Genomic DNA, 22,508 nt, shown 5'->3' with positions numbered 1-22,508 from the left:
AATAAATTGTTTATTCACCCCAGTAATCTTAAGATAAAAGTATTGGGGAGGAACAAACAAGTGTCAAATCAAGGCTGTGCTTGTTGCTATGCCACATGGTTCAACTGTGCGCTTGCCGGCTGATCAATGACAGAAACTCGCTGTATAATCATAAAACAAGTACACATTTCAGAGCACTACTACCTTCTGGTAAAGCACCATTGAACCATCTTCTATTAAAATTTGTCAGATGTGAATATATTGATGTTGACAAATGGCAGGTCACTTTATGCTAGAACAGAAGTGCTTATGCTGGGCATTCCGACCCACGGGCACCCAGTACTATAAGTGGGCGAGCTGGCAGGTGATGAACGTATGCTATTCAACCACAGTGACGTGACTACGGCACAGGCTGTGAAGGTTGGGCGAAGTTCTCCCAGTCACTCTTGATCGCTGCTCCGATTCCCGAGTTTGAAACGAAGGCAAAAAATAATGAAAGAAAGAGGGCAGAAATCCACGTCATTTTCAATTTACGTTGTAAGAAATAAGTTATTTATGTTCATTGCAGTTTATGTATTTTGATAGGATATAATAGAGTTAGGCCTACAACCTCAAATATTTTTATAATGTACGTAATGAATTACAATTTTCACTATTACATTTTAAGAGGTGCTTTAGAAACAGTACTTTAACTGGTGGATAAGCTGTGGCTTGTGGTTGTTCGGGTTTAAATTATCTGATAAACTCACCAGCAATCTAATCATGCTTACCGGGAATAAAATCAGTGAGGTTATTTATTTGAAGACATACTGTACATCTATCTGGTAGATACATTTACACTGTTGTTGTATAGTTGGGGACAAATCATGACGACCTCGCCTCACACCACTACATTCCAGCGGCAGCTCTGTGTCTATTAGCGACTTATAGGATTTACTATCTCTACTGCAGCCAGAGTTGCCAAATCAGCAACTGCACTCTACATGAAGAAAGGGTAAATACTACAGAGAGTGAGGAAGAAAGTGGTTTGGCAGCTTCTCCAAAACAAACAAGGATCACTTAGAGCTCGTTAACTCAGCAGGGTGCAGGGTGTGATTGACTACTGGCTTTCAGCTCGCTTCCAGGAACTGATGATATAGATGTTGATTCCCATAGGGAATCTGAAATATATGTTCCGAATGAGTAAATTTATAATACCAATATAAATGGTCCGTTATTGGACATTACTGCCTTTGCTGGCTGCATGTAGTGTTTACAGTGCACTATGTCTTCTGGTATGGGCTAGAATAAATTTGTTACTTTCATTGACCTGTCTCAGTCTCATCCTTGGCTTTGACAATATGAAAGTGACCGAGGTATGAGCGATGCCAGTAATGCCATTCCTTATGCAGCCAGTCCCTGTTCTGAATGGTGTGAAAATATCGCTCATAGGGTCGGTTGGTGCATGCATTTCAGTGGGCTTGGCAGACTGATATGCAATAGCAGCTTCTGGCTCAGTGAGGAAAGCAACGGGAAACTACCTCACTCCTCACTTCCCTAGTATGCCTCTTCAGTGACACCTAGGCTATCTATGACAGCTGTTGGTGGAGCTGTAGAAGATCAAACCAGCCTTCAGGCTGAATACCCAACATACACATATTGGACATTATAAATTTTCCAGCTAACTCATTCCTGGTTGCCAGCGTTTCGCCCCCGTGTGCCAGGCTGGGCTCATCAGTTGGTACCTAGCACACCTACCAAGACGCTGGCTAGTGCATACCGTGGAGGCCACTGTGTAGGCTAATTGTAGCCACCGGCAGTGCCAATGAACTATGAGAGACTTTGTCTCGTTACCAAAAATTGATGCCTGCTTGGCCATCAGACGATATAGATGTTGATTCCTGGAAAATTTATAATGTCCAATAATGGACCATTTATATTGGTATTATAAATTTACTCATTCGGAACATATATTTCATATTCCCTATGGGAATCAACATCTATATCATCTGATGACCAAGCAGGCATCAATTTTTGGTAACAAGACAAAGTCTCTCATAGTTCATTGGCACTGCCGGTGGCTACAATTAGCCTACGCAGTGGCTTCCCATGGTATGCACTAGCCAGCGTATTGGTAGGTGTGCTAGGTACCAACTGATGAGCCCAGCCTGGCACACGGGGGCGAAACGCTGGCAACCAGGAATGAGTTAGCTGGAAAATTTATAATGTCCAATAACGGACCATTTATATTGGTATTATTCCAGGAACTGAGGTCATCATGTTTTGTCCCCAACTATACTTTAATCTTGGATAGTAAATATTGTTCTCCCCACTTGTGATTATTATTATTATTATTATTATTATTATTATTATTATTATTATTATTATTATTAGCGTATGGTAACGTACACAAAACAATACAAAGATTAAATATACAGCACAAAATATTATATACATAATTGCAAGATAAACACATAACATTGAAAACAATCGTGCACGCAAAAGGGTTCAAAGAGTTAGATCTAAGTTCTCTAGCCATTGTATGGCCTCAGAAGAAACCACCACAAAGTCCTGGCTGGACCCAGTGAATGCCCTTCCAATGCATTCGGTGACAATATGGTTGATGGTCTGCTTAACTGCACCACAGTCACAGGCTGGAGATGATCTCATACCCCATTTAAACAACATTGATCCACATCTCCCGTGGTTAGTACGTACTCTGTTGATGGCTACCCAAGTCTTGCGGGGCAAATCAAAGCCAGCTGGAAGATTCTTATAATTGAACAGTGTCTGCCATTGAATCGGAGCTACGCTGTTCCACTCTTGTTGCCAATCAGTTTTTGGATTGAAATCCCTCCTAACAAGTTCCTGTGCTGTTTGAATAGGAGGAGATCTTGATTTGAGGCGACTGAATCTGACGTTAACATCTTTATGGATAGGGAGATCAGGATTGGTTAGTATCTTATTGTATTCTCTATACAAGTTGTTCAATCTTCTAATTCTCGGAGGTTCTATGTGGCTGAGCACTGGCAACCAAAAAATATGAGTAGATTTTACTGTGCCACTTATGACACGCATTGTTTCATTCAAGACCGAGTCCACCTTTTTAGTACGAGAGCTGTTGATCCAAACTGAAGAACAGTATTCAGCTGTGGAAAGCACCAACGCCATAGCTGAAGTACGCAAAGTAGTGCAGAAGCTCCCCATGTGGAGCCAGCAAGCTTGTGGATGATGTTGTTGCGTGATCTTAATTTGGCTGCTAGGTTGGTTAGATGTTTCCTGTATGATAGTGTTCGGTCGAGAGCAACTCCAAGATATTTGGGGTTGGCATTGTGAGGGAGAAGACTTCCATTAAGTGACACTTTCAAGGTGATATTCGCTTGTCAGTTATTTAAATGGAAGAAGCAGGTTTCCATTTTACTAGGGCTTGGTTTCAAGCACCACGTTTTTAAGTATGCACACAGAACATCCAGGTCTGCATTTAAAGTTCTCTCTATCACATTAGCATCCAGATGCTGACTAATTATTGTCAGATCGTTGGCATAAGCAAATTGACGAGAGCTCCTGACAGGTATGTCTGCAATATACAGGTTAAACAGTAATGGAGAGAGAACAGATCCTTGAGGTAGATCATTGTTAAGTACCTTTATTTTGCTGTGATTTGTATGCATGACTACCTGGATAATTCTATTTGAGAGCATATTGTTAATCAGACACGACATTTGACCACACTTTGTCAGTTTAAAGAACTTATACACAATACCTTCTCTCCACACTGTATCATATGCAGCTGTTAGATCAATAAACACTGTTCCACTCTTTAATTGCTTTTCAAAACCTGTCTCAATATGTGTTGTCAGAGCAAGCACCTGATCTTCACAACTACGTTGAGGTCTAAAACCAGCTTGTTCGATTGGAATGATTCTAAAAATTAGAGGGCTTATTCTATTGTAGATAAGCCGTTCCAAGAGCTTAAAGCAGACACTCATTAAGGCAATTGGTTTGTAGCTTTCGACAGAATCCGTAGGTTTACCAGGTTTTAAGATAGCCAGTATCTTAGTTCGTTTAAACTCTGAAGGGAGTTGACTTGTTCGGAGTATGTTAGAGAAAAACTGCACTAGCCAGTTCCTTACATTTTTTCCACAGTGCTTCAAAAATTCTGGATGTATACCATCAAAACCTGGGGATTTTCCATTTTTCAATTCATTTAGGGCAAGCAAAAGCTCTTGCTCAGTAAAAGGAGCAGAAATGTTGGAAGAAGTAGTATACTGCTTTCTCAAATGAGACAGTTCATTTTTAATAAACCTTTTGTGTAATTTGTCTGGCTTGGATTTGGACAAACTGGCAATGCAACTGGCAATATGATAGGGGAAACCTCTGGTTTCAGCTGGGGACTGTGAGGTATTCTTCCTAGCTTCTTCAGAAGGCTCCAAGTTTTTCGACTTGAGTGTCTGAAATCCAGTGTATCCATGGTTTCCTTCCATCTGCTTCGTCTAGCTTCATCTAGCTTCATCTAGTTTATGAAGGAGCTCGTCAGCTACATCTTTTTCACCACTCCTCTGGAAATCTTTATAAAGTAGTTCACAAGCCTCATCCCACCCTGGTATAAAGTCCTTTCTCACTCCATGGGGAATATGTCTTTTAGCACATGTTAGAATAGCTTTCACAAACCTAGAGTAGTTACTAACCTCAGGAGGAATCCATCGTATGGTACTGTCAAGATCAGCTGAATAGCTCTCCCAGCTAGCTTTACTAAAGTTCCCACTTGTGATGAAACTCCCTCTCTCCATTTAGAGGCTAGCTATTTTCACCGGATGCCTATTCACTTTTAAATACTACTGTATTTTCAGAAATTCAGTGAACAGGGAAGGTCAAACAATTCTACAACACTGTGCAAAATCATTGTTGCATTATGTAATTATATTACTTTTTGCTCAATGAATAAAAGAAATTTTACTTTTTTAAAGTGGAAATACTGTCATTCCCTTCCAAGGAATTGAAAATTGTAGCTTGTATCCTTAAACCCCTGTACCTTTCTAGACTGTAACACTAAAATTATAACTTGTCAGTTTTCTTTGGATGAATAAATATAAGAAAATACAACTGACTGTTTATATTGAGCGCAGTATAAATCAAACCAGAATATCTTGAAAAGGTCAGTATTTTTGTTGCAATTATAGAGTTTTATTTTAAATAATGTACCCCAATGAACATTTCGCTGAGTAATGGAGGAGAGGTTCATAGTCACAATCAAACGTCACCGCTCGACATCTCTTTCAAGTATGTACGCTCTCTCGCTTCACTGTGACGTATGCTTGCTATGTACACTGCCCGCATTTATGTCACACCAGTGCGGTCGCACTGGGCTAGCCTCAGCAGGCGCCCAGTTGAGCACCTTTGTGCTAGAGAAGTAAACAAACTGTTATAAAAATCTCTGTCAGACATGTCATAAGACAGAGATTACATTTTTATAATAGTCTAATTTAGAATTGGCTTTAGAAGACAGCTTCTCCGTCATATAATATTTACTTCTTTGTTGCAGATGCACCTCAACAGAAAGGATTTATCAACTTCTTCAAGTCTATGCCTGAGGTAAGATGATGAATGTAGACTTTTTTTTTTAAACTTGAGATTTGCCTGAGAATAAAGGAGATTGCTTTTAATTAAATAAAGCTTAGTTTTATAAGATAAATGCATTTATTTAATGTGTGTATAGAATAGTATAACTAAAAATGAGTAAATCTACAAAATTAATGCATGTCTTAAATTTAGTTAATTGTTTGTATAGTCATCATCTGTGTCTTATTTTGATTGTCTTGTTGTTAAATGAAAGAAATGACGGTCAAAAATCTTCCAATGCTACTCTTTTATGATTGGTGAAACCTTGAAAAGACAGGGAAAGAAAATAGGACTTAATGTCATAAAATATGTCCAGACCTGTAAATGCGGTCTACCCTATGTACTTATCTAGGCAACAGCTTGCAATTTGTTTCCATCTTAAATGTTAAATTATGGGCTTTTTGTCTATCCCCTTTCAAATATCTGTGACAGAACTTAATAATGTGTATTTGCATATCTAAACTATTAATATCCATCTCACAGTGAACTTTAAATTTGTGGCTGAGGTAAGTTGAATGTACACTCAACTCTCGATTTACCGTAATCGGATCAACCGTGTTGAGGCTTAATCGCGATATCAAAAACAGTAAGAACACGAGTGTTAGGAGTTACAGTAATACAGAATTACAAAGGGTCGGGATAATATTGCCAGGATGATGCTCTCATCACCAAAAAACTTGTTTTGAGGAACGTGAGGAGCAAAATAAAGAGAAAGAAGTGTTTCTTGGTACAAAAGCAGAAAACCATGACTGATTATTTTCCAGAAACGGTAAAGTTAGGTAGTCTGAATATTTTTCTGTGCCTTATTAGTTTCAACGAAAAGTCCTGTTAATTTTTCCATTTATTAATTGTGCTAAGTGCTACTTTTACTGCAACATATGGGATAAATTAATATAAAATAGTACAGTAGTATCACTTATTTTAACTGTGCTTTCAGTATAGCTGTTCTATTTTCAACTTTTTGCAGCTTAACCGCGATTTTACTTATCCGAGAATCCTTAACCCTACATTATCCCAGATAATCGAGAGTTGAGTGTAGAATAATTTTAAAAAAAAATTTGTTTATTAGCATATGACTTTTAGTGCCGGTAGTGTCTGAGGACGTGCTCGGCTCGCCTGGTGCAGGTCTTTCTATTTGACGCCCATGGATGACGTGCACAAATGGGTGCAAGTTGATGATGATGTTTATGATTGGGTAGGAGAGTGAAACCCGGTGTTGGTTCATTGCCTACTCCTGTAGCATAACACTAAGGGGTCTGTTCAAGGCTTAACATCTCCATCCAACAGACGAATTACCTTCAACAGTGTCATATGCCCTTACTCCATATAAGCATTGTGGTGGGGTTTGGAATTGAATCCAGTCTTCTTATATTCAATCTAGTGATTAGAAATTGTATACCGCCACCTCTCCTACCCTTCTGGCCAACATTTTGATAGTGACTTTTCTTCTATCAACGGGACTCCAAACCAGCCAACCACAGTGTCAGATCATAAAGACTTGATGCTTACATGGCCACTAAGTGGTACTTTTTGAAATAACATGAAATTTGTTTTCTTGAGAATAAAGGATGCATATATATTTTTACAAACGACTTATTTCGATAAGATGTAGACATTTATTTGATGTTGCCATGAGGGCTGCCAGTGGTATGATACGATCTACTCCTCTGAATTGGCTTCCATTATCTCAAGCATCTGTCCCGCTCCCCCACCTCCATGGGAAAGCAGCGTTTCTGAAAGAGTGGAAAACTGTCTGTGAAGATGAATCCATTTTCCCAAAGTGGCCAAGGTCCAGAAGACCTGCACATAAAGGAGCAGAACAACTGCTGGGATGTAAATTCAACCCAAAGATGGAATGGGCAGGAGAATGGCTGGAGGCAAAGCAGCATAAGTATAAACTTAGCAGCAATCTCTCTACTGAAGTGCCTAGTTTCCTTTAACCAAAACAGATATGGGTTCAGTAAAACTGTTACCATAGTGGTCAAGGAATGTGCAAAAATCTAAAGCAGAAATGGGGTTTGTACAGGAAAAAAAAAAAAAGTTCAAACAAATGGGATTAAAAGTAGTGTTTAGCATCACCAGCTCACAGCACAGGCTTCTATATAACAGCAAGTTTTCAAAACAAAACCCTTATTCTCCAACAGGAACTCACTATATTGCCATTAATGGCTGGACAGCCCCTAAAGGAAAGTAGATTGATCTCAAACATCACTCAAGCATGTTGTAAGCACTCCTTGGAAACGTTTGCTAGCTACTGTGGTCGAAATGGACATACGATGAGAGCTCAGTGAGGCTAGAGGCTCTGTTAGATATTGTGGCCACAGACTTTCAGTTGGCACATGGAAATGATGCCAGTACCCGCACCATTCATCGGGAAGCGTTTCCATGGGGATTCCGTGGGCAAGTTGTGGTGTGTATACGGGCGAGTTGGCCGTGCGGTTAGGGTTGTGGAGCTGTGAACTTGCATCCGGGAGATAGTGGGTTTAAACCCCACTGTCGGCAGCCCTGAAGATGGTTTTCCGTGGTTTCCCATTTTCACACCAGGCAAATGCTGGGGCTGTACCTTAATTAAGGCCACAGCCGCTTCCTTCCCAGTCCTAGGCCTTTCCTATCCCATCGTCGCCATAAGACCTATCTGTGTCGGTGCGATGTAAAACAAATAGCAAAGAAAAAAATGTGGTGTATAAACCAATGATCATTAAACTGAACATTCACTGCTAATTACAGTGGTGCAAAACATGTTACCTGTGGTCTGTAGACCAATGAAAGAGCATCATATGGAGTGATGAATCATTCTACATTCTATGGTGGTTCGATGAACGTGAATGGACCTAGTGATTGCCAGATGAGCGTTACGTACTGGAATGCATTGCTCCCATTGTGGAATTTGGCAGAGGAATCATTACGGTGCGAGTCTGTTTTTTGTAGTTTGGTCTTGGTCTATTACTTTTAGTTCACCGAACCATGAATGCCGAAGCCTATTGGACGATTTTAGGCCATCTACCATGTGGCAACCATTTGGAATGGGCCCTTTTCAATTTCAACACGACAGTGAACCTGTTCATTAAACAAAGGCCATAACTAAGTGGTTTGTTGAAATAGAAGTGAATGAAATTGAATGGCCAGCCCAAAGCCCTCATCTAAATCTAATTGAGCATTCCCACTATTAACTCTCACCCCACCGCCCTCCCCAAATCAAGTCAAATCGAAAGCGTGCTCCTCCCCTCTCGATAATGACATCCCCCTTGCCCTTCCCGACAGTGATCTATTCTAAAGTATATCATATTACTCAGTAAAATGTGCTCATTACCTGCTCACCAGGCAAGTTGGCCGTACGGTTAGGGACACGCAGTTGTGAGCATGCATCCAGGAGATAGTGGGTTCGAATCCCACTGTCGGCAGCCCTGAAGGTTTTCCGTGGTTTCCCATTTTCACACCAGGCAAATGCTGGGGTTGTGCCTTAAGTGAGGCCACGGCCACTTCCTTCCAACTCCTAGCCCTTCCCTATCGCATCGTCGCCATAAGACCTATCTGTGTCGGTGGAACGTAAAGCCATTTGCATTACCTGCTAATTCTGTGATAAAAATGTATTTTTAGCTTGTTTCACACCCATCAGCTGCTTTTCAGGGTAGGTTTCCTTGAAGCATACTTCCCCCTGTGATATTTTTTTCTTCTGAACCATAAGTGAATTCAGTGTAGATGTAGATCTGAATTCTGTCTGATGTTTCCTAACACTGGAATCTCTTTCTGTGGGGGGTTACTTTGAGGTACTCTTCATACCCAGACAGATCAGGTCTAATCTCGGATCCAGTTGAGCAACCCCCTGGTTTCAACTTACCCAGGAAAGTCTGAGCATCACTTAACCAAATAGGAACCCAACATGGTAGATATAAGTTCTAGAAACACAAATGGAAGATCATCGAGGACCCTTACTGTAACTATTCAGATGTGCCTGGGATGATCCATCACATCGTTATGGAGTGTCCACCCCGTAAATTTAATGGCACAATGAAGGATATGCACAAAGTCACCGATGGAGCTATGAATTGGTTAAGAAAATTGGATATTCACCTTTAGTTGTACTGCAGTTAATCATTGTTTAGGCACAATTTGTAAATATTCAAACCTACTGCTGATTTGTACATATTTGTTCTATCGTAACAGTGTATCCTCTTGACATACAAAATAAAAAAGTAAATAAAATAAACTTATTACTGAAAATATAACATTACTTTAAGGATTTATACCGCTTTTGTCCACTTTAATTTTTAAACTTTGCAAAGTTGTCCAAGTTTATATCAATTTTAGGCCCATGTACAATATCATCATCACCATCATCATCATCATCATCATCATTTCCCAACTCCAGTTTCCCGGGTGTGGTGTACAAATCCAGTACATCCTCCCATTTGTATCCTCTCTCCTCCACATCTGATCTTACAGTCTCTATCTAACATTTTCTTGGTCTTCCCTGTGGTCTTCTTCCTACAAGTGTAATGTTCATTCTCATTATGTGCCCATACCACTGAAGTATGCGTTTCTTTATGACACTGATAATAGGAACCTCTATACCAGCTACTTTCCTATTCACTTCATTTCTGATCTTGTCCTTTCTAGTTGTTTGGTTCATGGTTCTAATGAATCTCATTTCAGTTGCTTGGATTCTACTGAAGTCTTTGTTTAGTAGGGTACATGTCTCTAAATCGTATGTGAGGATTGGTACGAAGTAAGTATAGTATTTTGCAGTCCCAGAGAAGATTTCTGACTTGACTGTAGAAGTTTGATGCTTTCTGTGTCCTGAGTATTTCCTGCCTAACAGTGTTGTCTTTTGAGATTGTGCTTCAGAGGTACTTGAAGAGGGAAGCTGATTTGATTTTTGCTCCTTCCAGAAATATATTTGAGCTTGTTCCTTCCCTGTTGATGGTCATTTCCACTGTCTTTGTTTTTCTCATCTTCAGTCCAAAATTTTTGAATGTGTTGTTCCATTCATTAAGTTTCTTCTGAACTTCAGCTTCTGTCTCTCCCCATAAAAGCACATCATCAGCAAATACCAGGGCGTTTGGTTCACTGTCCATTTTCTTGATAGATTTGATGACCTTGTCCATTACTGTTATGAACAGGAGTGGTGACAGAGCACTTCCTTGTTGGACACCTCTTTGTTTCAAACCATTTTGATTGTCCGTTGCCTATCTGGACACAGCTGTAGCATTTCTGGTATAGCATCTTAACTTTGTCAATTAAGAACTTTGGCACCTTTAGGTCTTCCAGACATTCCCATATCTTGTTTCGAGGAACACTATCATATGCTTTTTCAATGTCCACAAATGCAATCACAAGATTTCTTCTGTATTCCCAGTACTTTTCTGTCAGCATCTTTACTGCAAAGATAAGATCTACAGTACTTCGACCTTTCCTGAACCCGTGTTCTTCCTCGAGCAAAGGTTCCACTATCTTCCTAAGTCTTGTTTCTGTGATCTTTTCCAGCAGCTTCAGTGAGTGTGACAACAGCGTGATGCCTCTCTAATTTCCACATTTCCGTTGGTTGCCCTTTTTGAACAGTGGATGATGACTCCTTTACTCCAATCTTCTGGAATTTTGTTACTTTCCCAAATCACTGATAGCACACTATATAGCCAATTCAAGCTTGGTATTCCAGCTGCCTTTATCATGTCTGAGCTGAGATCATCAAAGCTTGGGGACTTCCCATTTCGCATGCTCTTTAGTGCTGTTTCTACCTCAAGCCATGTTAATGGGTATTTGTTGTTTTTGGCTTCATCTTCACTACAATAATTGGTGGTGGTGTTGCCCCCATCTCCATTTAACAGCATGTTGAAGTACTTCTTCATTTCATCCCTTATCCCTTCCTCTGTTTGTATTAAGCTACCGTCATCTGTTTTCAGCGCAAGGATGTTTATATTTTCATTTCTTGTACTGTTTACTATTTTGTATAGTAGTTTCCTACTTCCTTGACAGTCTTCCTCTATCCTTGTAAAGTCATCCTAGCACTTTTCCTTTTCTTCCTGAATCAGTCTTTCTACAGCCAGTTTCTTTTTCCAGTACTGTATTCCTGTCAAACATCTGGACCTAACTCAAAATTTAAAAAATGTTGTAATTAGGTGCTGATATTGACTAGTCACATTGAGAAGGGATTTCAACACCTAAAGAAGACTATTGCAGTATTCGTGGATCTGTCATCCTCATATGACGCAGTCTGTCACAGTGGCATATTCTGAAATTTTTGGAAATACTTCTACGTAGAACCCTTACCTTCGTGTTGAACAACATGTTTTGCAACTTATAAGAGGCATTGTAAAGTAAATCTTACAGATAGAATGATGGATTGTCACTGGGTTCAGTTCTAGCTCCACTTCTCTCTTCAACATCTACACTGTAGATCTCCCAGTTACAACATCCAGAAAGTTCATGCATGCTGTCAAAATACCTTTGAACATTATTTACAAGTTCGTGCAAAATTATTTACTAGTTCTGTAACATTAAAAATAGTTTTTGCTTAATTTGTGCTATTTTTGCATGACCCGGTTTAAAACACTGTGCGCGCATCCTCATAGGATTATTTTTACGCGCCCTCTCCAGGGTTAAACATCAAGCGATGTTGGCTGTGTGGTTAGGGGTGTGCATCTGTGAGCTTGCTTATGGGAGATAGTGGGTTTGAACACCACTGTCGGCAACCCTGAAGATGGATTTCCGTGGTTTCCCATTTTCCCACCAGGCAAATGTTTGTGGTTGTACCTTAATTAAGGCCATAGTCACTTCCTTCTCGCTCCTAGCCCTTTCCTACCCCATTGTTGCCATAAGACCTATCTGTGTCAGTGCAACATAAAACTACTTGTAAAAAAAAAAAAGTTTCTTAAAGGATTTCAAAGAAGTTGGAAATTTATTGAACTTTTCCCTGGATAAATTATTCCATTCTGTAAATCCTCTACCTATAAATTAATATTTATCCCAATTTGTCCTCTTGATTTCCAACTTTATCTTCATATTATGATCTTCCCTTTCTTTGCAAGCTTCACTGAAGCTTATTCGTCTACTAATGTCATTCAATGTCATTTCTCCACTGACAGTTCGGAACATCCCACTTAGTACAGCAGGTCATCTTCTTACTCCCAAATCTTCCAAACCCAAAGTTTGCAAAATTTTTGAAACTACTTTTTTTATCACCCTGATCAAATTGTGTTGCTTTCCTTTGGATCTTATCCAGTTCTTGTATGAAGTAATCATGATATGGGTCTCATACACTGGAACCATACTTTCACTGGGGGTCTTACAGAGACTTATCTGGCCTCTCCTTTACATTCTTACTTCTTCCTCCATAACCTTTATCCGGAGAGCTACTGGGTTGGCTTGTGGATCATTGACCTCCGTCCACATTTCGCACCTCCGTGCAGGCATAAAGGAGATTCAGGTCCTTTCTGGGGTACTCCTTAGATCTTTTTTCTTATCCACTCTGTTGCTTCTTGTAGGCTGTTATTATGATGAGCTTGCCACACCCAAAGGCATATTATACCTAACTGCCAGGTTTCAATGGGAAAATGGAAGTGGTCCAACCAGTACTTTGAAGAATCAAGATATCGTTACTACAACTCTTGAATACTCTCTTTACTGTATGAGGAGATGTATGGTAGGTTTGAATCCCACCGTCAGCAACCCTGAAGATCATGTTCGTGGTTCCCTGTTTTCATCCCAGGTAAATGCTGGTGCAGCACCTTAATTAAGACCATGTCTACTGCCTTTCCAATACTTGAATCTCCGAAATCCTTCGATGTTTTAGTGCAATGTTACCCACTAGCAAGAAGGAGCAAGAGTTCGGAACATCCCACTTAGTAGAGCAGGTCATCTTCTTACTCCCAAATCTTCCAAACCCAAAGTTTGCAAAATTTTTGAAACTACTTTTTTTATCACCCTGATCAAATTGTGTTGCTTTCCTTTGGATTTCTTTAATTGGAAATAAATTTCAATAATATTATTAACAGTAATATACCTCTACAATGAAAATGAGTGTAATTGCAGGGAGAATTGTTCAAATTACCTCAATTGTTTGTCCTTCAAGTAGATAACGATGTGTAAATTTATTGAATAATAAACTTCCTATAATATAATGTGATGTGATTACCCCAATGAAGATACTTCCTTGTATTAACACCTAAGTACTTATTAGTGATCCCTGTGAGGTATTTTTATCCCAGCAACACAGTAATTAAAACTGGGAGGACTTTTCCCCTTGTTGAAACTTACAGCCTGACTTTTAATCCTGTTTTCCATCATATTTTCTGCTGTCCATCTCACAACATTGTCAAGGTCTGTTTGCAGTTCCTCACAATCCTGTAACTTATTTACTGCTCTATACAGTATATCATCATCAAGAAAAAACCTTAATTCCAGTTCTTAACTCATATCATTTATATACGTAAGAAAACCAGTAAAGGTCCAATAATACCGCCCTGCGCCTCCATAGATAATCGTTATAGGATCTCTTATTCTCCGAGTTCTGTTTTCTAGAAATTACACCCCACCTCCTGCCATTCAACCACTCTTTTGTGTAGTCCAGTCGTTAGCAGTCTTCCATGATCTACCCTAACAGAAGCCTTGGATAGGGCAACAATGATTCAGTCACATTGACCTTTGAATCTAAAATATATGATATATCTTGCTGGAATCTTACAAGATGGGCCTCACTGGATTAACCTCTCTGAAATCTGAACTGCCTTTTATCAAACCAGTTAGTAATTTAGCGAATGGGTCTGATATAATCAGAAAGAATACTTTTCAAGAGCTTACATGCAACCTGTCAAGCTGATTGGCCTGATATTATTACAGCTCATCATGAAATTAAGTTATATTAAGAATAAAATACCCGGCAACCTGTCTGTTACTTGAATACCCATGAAGATGATTCTCCTCACCTACTGCTGAAGCTAGCTGAGGCGTATGAAGAACAGAAGAACAGTGGAGGAGGAATAGAGATTTATAAATCTCATTTTTTGTTTGAGATCTCAAACTTGAACATTGACTTGTTGAGGTTTTAACTCAGCATGAAGGAACCAAGCCCAACACGCCCCGATCCTCAGAGCCAATCCTTATCCCGAAGTTACGGATCCAATTTGCCGACTTCCCTTACCTGCATTAGTCTATCGACTAGAATTTTTATCTCACCACCACCATCATAAGTGTTTTCTATTTTGTTCATGCCAAGTTTTGTATCTTTTTTAGCTGAAGATGTTCCACATTAGGAATGAAACATGAACTTTTAAAATAATGTAATTAGATTTTAAACTGGATTATGTTACATAATTACATAGACTAGCAGTAAAAAACAAACAAGTAATGGAAGGTGGGATTCTCCATTCAACCTAACCTTAGTTTAGGGGTAGAGATGACGAAAGCATTTTAATTTATTATCGCACACAGCGAACAGGTATAGTATATTTTGGCTTTCGACTTGCTAACAGGGACTATAATCTATCAGCTTCATTGTCCGTATTGATGAATTAAGAATGCAAGTATGAAGAATGAGATTTCCTCCTAAACAATACTTTATTGCAAAATGTTTAAAGTTATCTACATTGAAACAGTACCGGTTTCGACCTGTAAAAAGGTCATCATCAGCTGTGGGTGAACCTGCTTAATAGCGATTGTACGTAAAACATTACTAAAACTAATTTAACAAGAATGCCTTATTCTAATATAATATTACTATTAAGATATATACATATGATACAATATGGGGCTTAGACTCGTTGGAGTTCCATTCAAAAATCTGTGGTGTTGCCAACATTATGTCAAACAATATACATATATACATATGGTGCAATAAAGGGCTTCGGCTTGCTGGAGTCCCTTGAATGCCACACACTCCAAAAATTGTATAACAGAGGTTGAAAATACAGTTCCTATAGAATAGAGGATCACTGAGGTTTCGGTGTCAAGTTGAAACGTCTATGCAGCATGTCGGCACTGAGACCAACCGTTGTGAATACACAATCAAGGTGCTTTGTTGGGCCGCAATTTTGCGGGGAGTGTAATCGACTGAGGTTCTGTAGCTTGTTCATTCTTAGTGTATGATGTTGCTGATAAATACTAGTTTCCAGGTTCCTTGTTGAGGCATGTCATGCTATGGATGAAGTTTTGAAATTAAAGAAAGGTTGATAGAGTTCCCCTCTTCACACTTGCATTTGTGCTCAGGTAAATTCAAAAATCTGAGAAAGAAAAAGGAAGTGGAATTACAATAACTGATAGAGAGTGCCTGCTAAATGGTTTGTGTGCTATAGAGTGTGTGTGTTACTTACGTGTGGGCTGGATATGTCTTCAAGTGTAGTCGGGAGTGTGCTGCACCTTGTTGCATGTGCGTCGTGTTGCTGTCGAGGTGTTCAGATTGAGAGGTGGTGGGGAGGGGGAAGCAGCTTCTAGAGGGGGTGGGGTGGAGTGGGTTGTGTCTTTTGGGTTTTGTGTGGGTTTGTGTGGGTTTGTGTCTGCTGATTCTTTTTAAATACGTGTCTTTTAGAATGGGAATGGCTGTGTTGAAGAGGATGTTAGTTTTATCTGTGATTTCATTTAAGTTGAGGTTGGGATTAGCGTATTGGTCCATATTGATATAAAAATCTTCCATTACGTTGAGCAATGGGCCTGTGGGGTTCATAGTTAGGATTTCCATATCGTTCTCGATATTAGTGAACTTATGCTTGTGTTCTTCGACATGTTGCCCTATGGATGAAAAGCGGTTATATTTAGTGGCATTGACAAGTTCGCTGTAGCGAATGGAAAAGCATCTGCCGGTACGTCCGATGTAGCTGGCTTCACAATCGTTGCATTTCATGCGGTACACTCCTGAGTGGCTGTATTTGTTGTTTTCATTGACAGATTTAGTGTTATGTAAAATGGAACCATTATTACGTGTGGTTCTGTAAGCTATTCTTAGATTGTGTCTTTTGAAAATATTAGTTATGTGGGTGTTGTTAAAGGTAAAAAGTGCGTAGTCTTTCTTAGGTTTGTTGTTTCTACTTAATTTGGATTTCGGTTGGTGTTTTATTTTGTGAATGACATTGTTTATCATGATTCTGCTGTATCCGTTATGCTCCGCTATTTCGTGAATTAGGTTTAGTTCCTTGTTTAATTCTTCTTGGGACAGGGGAATGTTGAAAGCTCTGTATATCATACTGTAGTATGCTGCCTTCTTGTGTGCATTGGGGTGAGTGGAATCTATTTTTATGGTATTGGAGGTTTGTGTAGGTTTTCTATAGATTTTGTATGTCAAGTGGTCTTCTGTTTTGGTAATGGAAAAATCAAGATAATTCAGAGTGTGATTTTTCTTGGTTTCCATCGTAAATTTTATGTGTGGATCTATTTTGTTTAGCTGTTCGAGTATGTTGTTTTCGTTTGTAAACCTGCAGTCTATAACAACGAAGATATCATCTACAAACCTGCACCAGAATGATATATTGTCAATTTTGCTAATTTCTGAGTGTTCTAAGTGGTCTATGTAGATCTTGGCTAGTATTCCTGAAGCTGGTGAACCCATGGGAAGTCCTTGTTGTTTGTAGATAGTGTCGTGGAATCTAAAGTAATTATTGTTGAGGGCAAATTCAAGTAAATTAATGAATTCATCTATTTCAAGGACACTCAGATTACTGTAATTTCTTAAATTTGATTCTATTAGTCTTATCGTTTTCTGTATGGGTATGTTGGGGTACATGTTAGTGATATCATATGATGCTAGAGCGTGGTGTTGTTCGATTTTCAGTTCTTTAGTGATGTTGCAGAATTCTATTGAGTTTCGTACTGATTTCTTGGCTAAGAATTTGTAGTGTTTCTTGAGAAATGTTTGTATGAAGCATGATAATTTGTACGTCAGGCTCGATCTGTAATTTATGACCGGTCTCATGGGTACTTCGTCTTTGTGGATTTTAGGGTAGGCTTTCGCTGACGGTAGTTTGGGGTTCATTATAGTCAGCTTCGTGGTTTCTTGTTCGTTAAGGAGAAAATGGGTGTTTTTCAGTAATGTTTTGAGAATTTTTTGGATACTGGCAGTTGGATCTTTTCGTTTAATTTGAAAGGTGTCGTCTGAGAAACACTGTTTAGTTTTATTGATGTATTCATTTCTGTCGATGATGACTGTGGTATTACCTTTGTCTGCCTTTGTTATTAATAGATTGTTATGCTTGATTTTGTCTTTGAGTTTCCTGAGTTGGATATTATCAGTTTTGCTTTTACAGTTGATGTTGTTAATCTTGTTAATGTATAGCGGCAATTTCTTCTTAACCTCAATTCTGATCTCGTCGCGTGAGTCGTGAGGAACTTTATTTAGAGCATTTTAGGTTTAAGCAATGATGATTGTGAGGTTATGGAAGGTTGATGTGTTCTCCCAATTGTGTTTAGGTCCTTTGCTCAAGATATTGGTCTCTGTTTCATCAAAGTTTGTGTCTGTTAAATTCGTTATGGGTGGGTGGAAGGTGTGTTCGTTTTCTTTATTGCGTTTGAAGGGGGTGATACTCTCTTGTTTGTTTTGGATTTGTGACTGTTTGAGTGCATTTAGCTTCATATGTAATGTGTGCTGTTTCCGGATTGCTAGGTTAGTTACTTTGCCTTGGGTTATTTGTTGGAAGTTGTCCCAAAAACTTTGCGGTAAAACATGGGATGCTTCTAGGTGTGTTTCATGGAGTTTGGTGTTAAGGAATTGTTTTTTCCTATAGAGGAATTTTATTTCTTCTGTTAACCATATTTTGTTAGTTTTTCTCTGTGTGTTCCGTGTCTGGATGGTGTTTCTGTGTTTATTGTTGTATCTCTTGAGGAAGTTCGGTACTAAGTTACTAGATAGGCATTCTCTTAGAAAGGCAATGTTCTTAATCACGTTCGCTATTTTAATCTTCAGGTTCTGATATCTGAAAGCAATGTTCTTTGCCTGATTGGCTGAGATACTATAATCTATCAGCTTCATTGTCCGTATTGATGAATTAAGACTTAGTACCGAACTTCCTCAAGAGATACAACAATAAACACAGAAACACCATCCAGACACGGAACACACAGAGAAAAACTAACAAAATATGGTTAACAGAAGAAATAAAATTCCTCTATAGGAAAAAACAATTCCTTAACACCAAACTCTATGAAACACACCTAGAAGCATCCCATGTTTTACTGCGAAATTTTTGGGACAATTTCCAACAAATAACCCAAGACAAAGTAACTAACCTAGCAATCCGAAAACAGCACACATTAGATAAGAAGCTAAATGTACTCAAACAGTCACAAATCCAAAACAAACAAGAGAGTATCACCCCCTTCAAACGCAATAAAGAAAACGAACACACCTTCCACCCACCCATAACGAATTTAACAGACACAAACTTTGATGAAACAGAGACCAATATCTTGAGCAAAGGACCTAAACACAATTGGGAGAACACATCAACCTTCCATAACCCCACAACCATCATTGCTGAAACCTAAAATGCTCTAAATAAAGTTCCTCACGACTCACGCGACGAGATCAGAATTGAGGTTAAGAAGAAATTGCCGCTATACGTTAACAAGATTAACAACAACATCAACTGTAAAAGCAAAACTGATAATATCCAACTCAGGAAACTCAGACAAAATCAAGCATAACAATCTATTAATAACAAAGGCAGACAAAGGTAATACCACAGTCATCATCGACAGAAACAACTACATCAATAAAACTAAACAGTGTTTCTCAGACGACACCTTTCAAATTAAACGAAAAGATCCAACTGCCAGTATCCAAAAAAATCTCAAAACATTACTGAAAAACACCCATTTTCTCCTTAACGAACAAGAAACCACGAAGCTGACTATAATGAACCCCAAACTACCGTCAGCGAAAGCCTACCCTAAAATCCACAAAGACGAAGTACCCATGAGACCGGTCATAAATTACCGATCGAGCCTGACGTACAAATTATCATGCTTCATACAAACATTTCTCAAGAAACACTACAAATTCTTAGCCAAGAAATCAGTACGAAACTCAATAGAATTCTGCAACATCACTAAAGAACTGAAAATCGAACAACACCACGCTCTAGCATCATATGATATCACTAACATGTACCCCAACATACCCATACAGAAAACGATAAGACTAATAGAATCAAATTTAAGAAATCACAGTAATCTGAGTGTCCTTGAAATAGATGAATTCATTAATTTACTTGTATTTGCCCTCAACAATAATTACTTTAGATTCCACGACACTATCTACAAACAACAAGGCCTTCCCATGGGTTCACCAGCTTCAGGAATACTAGCCAAGATCTACATAGACCACTTAGAACACTCAGAAATTAGCAAAATTGACAATATATCATTCTGGTGCAGGTTTGTAGATGATATCTTCGTTGTTATAGACTGCAGGTTTACAAACGAAAACAACATACTCGAACAGCTAAACAAAATAGATCCACACATAAAATTTACGATGGAAACCAAGAAAAATCACACTCTGAATTATCTTGATTTTTCCATTACCAAAACAGAAGACCACTTGACATACAAAATCTATAGAAAACCTACACAAACCTCCAATACCATAAAAATAGATTCCACTCACCCCAATGCACACAAGAAGGCAGCATACTACAGTATGATATACAGAGCTTTCAACATTCCCCTGTCCCAAGAAGAATTAAACAAGGAACTAAACCTAATTCACGAAATAGCGGAGCATAACGGATACAGCAGAATCATGATAAACAATGTCATTCACAAAATAAAACACCAACCGAAATCCAAATTAAGTAGAAACAACAAACCTAAGAAAGACTACGCACTTTTTACCTTTAACAACACCCACATAACTAATATTTTCAAAAGACACAATCTAAGAATAGCTTACAGAACCACACGTAATAATGGTTCCATTTTACATAACACTAAATCTGTCAATGAAAACAACAAATACAGCCACTCAGGAGTGTACCGCATGAAATGCAACGATTGTGAAGCCGGCTACATCGGACGTACCGGCAGATGCTTTTCCATTTGCTACAGCGAACTTGTCAATGCCACTAAATATAACCGCTTTTCATCCATAGGGCAACATGTCGAAGAACACAAGCATAAGTTCACTAATATCGAGAACGATATGGAAATCCTAACTATGAACCCCACAGGCCCATTGCTCAACGTAATGGAAGATTTTTATATCAATATGGACCAATACGCTAATCCCAACCTCAACTTAAATGAAATCACAGATAAAACTAACATCCTCTTCAACACAGCCATTCCCATTCTAAAAGACACGTATTTAAAAAGAATCAGCAGACACAAACCCACACAAAACCCAAAAGACACAACCCACTCCACCCCACCCCCTCTAGAAGCTGCTTCCCCCTCCCCACCACCTCTCAATCTGAACACCTCGACAGCAACACGACGCACACGCAACAAGGTGCAGCACACTCCCGACTACACTTGAAGACATATCCAGCCCACACGTAAGTAACACACACACTCTATAGCACACAAACCATTTAGCAGGCACTCTCTATCAGTTATTGTAATTCCACTTCCTTTTTCTTTCTCAGATTTTTGAATTTACCTGAGCACAAATGCAAGTGTGAAGAGGGGAACTCTATCAACCTTTCTTTAATTTCAAAACTTCATCCATAGCATGACATGCCTCAACAAGGAACCTGGAAACTAGTATTTATCAGCAACATCATACACTAAGAATGAACAAGCTACAGAACCTCAGTCGATTACACTCCCCGCAAAATTGCGGCCCAACAAAGCACCTTGATTGTGTATTCACAACGGTTGGTCTCAGTGCCGACATGCTGCATAGACGTTTCAACTTGACACCGAAACCTCAGTGATCCTCTATTCTATAGGAACTGTATTTTCAACCTCTGTTATACAATTTTTGGAGTGTGTGGCATTCAAGGGACTCCAGCAAGCCGAAGCCCTTTATTGCACCATATGTATATATGTATATTGTTTGACATAATGTTGGCAACACCACAGATTTTTGAATGGAACTCCAACGAGTCTAAGCCCCATATTGTATCATATGTATATATCTTAATAGTAATATTATATTAGAATAAGGCATTCTTGTTAAATTAGTTTTAGTAATGTTTTACGTACAATCGCTATTAAGCAGGTTCACCAACAGCTGATGATGACCTTTTTACAGGTCGAAACTGGTACTGTTTCAATGTAGATAACTTTAAACATTTTGTAATAAAGTATTGTTTAGGTGGAAATCTCATTCTTCATACTTGCATTGCTAACGGGGAATCAAACGGAAGTCCTTCCGGATGAACCGAGCAGCCTTTACTGCCTCAGCTTAGGCAGCCCTTCCCAATAAAAGTGCAATAGGTGGTATTTTCACCAAATTAATGACTATATGGCATCAGCTACTGATTTGTAGGTCTTGTGTTCTTTTATACTGTAGAACCCTGAAATCCACATGAAAGAAGGTATTAAAATTACTGTTACCATCAGTTTCAAATGAAGTTTTGCATGTCTTCTTATTAGCTCGAGGACAATAACAACTGTTGGTCTAGTAATGATTTTCCCTTGGAAATCTTTTATGAAGATACCTGTTTTCTCTCTCCACTTTTTATGTTTTGACCTGGTAACAAAATACAGGCCTCCACTCCATACTGATACTATGATAATACTGGATATTTAAACTCAAACGTGTGGTAAATAGACTGGGCTGATTACTGTAATGCACACGGTTATAGGAAAAGTAAAAGTAAAAAGTAATTGGGCTGAATTAAAGTTACCTGAGAATTTTTTTACTCAATTACAACAAATAATCAAGTAAAATTGCAATTGCAGTTACTTTACAGAATACTGCTCTCAAGGAAATCACATTTCTTTCCCCTGCATGGGACTGGAATAATACCAAAGTTTACAAGGAAGCAGATACCAGTTTATTT

General features: G+C 38.8%; 1 protein-coding gene across 1 annotated transcript in view; it reads left to right on the top strand.

Annotated features, from left to right (window-relative positions):
• Positions 1 to 22,508, top strand: part of spel1 (DNA mismatch repair protein spel1) — a 235,254-nt gene that overhangs the window by 28,910 nt on the left and 183,836 nt on the right. Inside the window, exon 2 of the mRNA XM_067143390.2 lies at positions 5,501 to 5,550. Within this exon, the coding sequence (XP_066999491.2) occupies positions 5,501 to 5,550 (50 nt within the window). The remainder of the gene's footprint in view (positions 1 to 5,500; positions 5,551 to 22,508) is intronic.

Source organism: Anabrus simplex, chromosome 3 (assembly GCF_040414725.1).
Source record: "Anabrus simplex isolate iqAnaSimp1 chromosome 3, ASM4041472v1, whole genome shotgun sequence".
NCBI classification, from domain to species: domain Eukaryota; kingdom Metazoa; phylum Arthropoda; class Insecta; order Orthoptera; family Tettigoniidae; genus Anabrus; species Anabrus simplex.
Note: the sequence above shows the minus strand (reverse complement) of the source record. Positions and strands in the feature narration are given on the sequence as shown.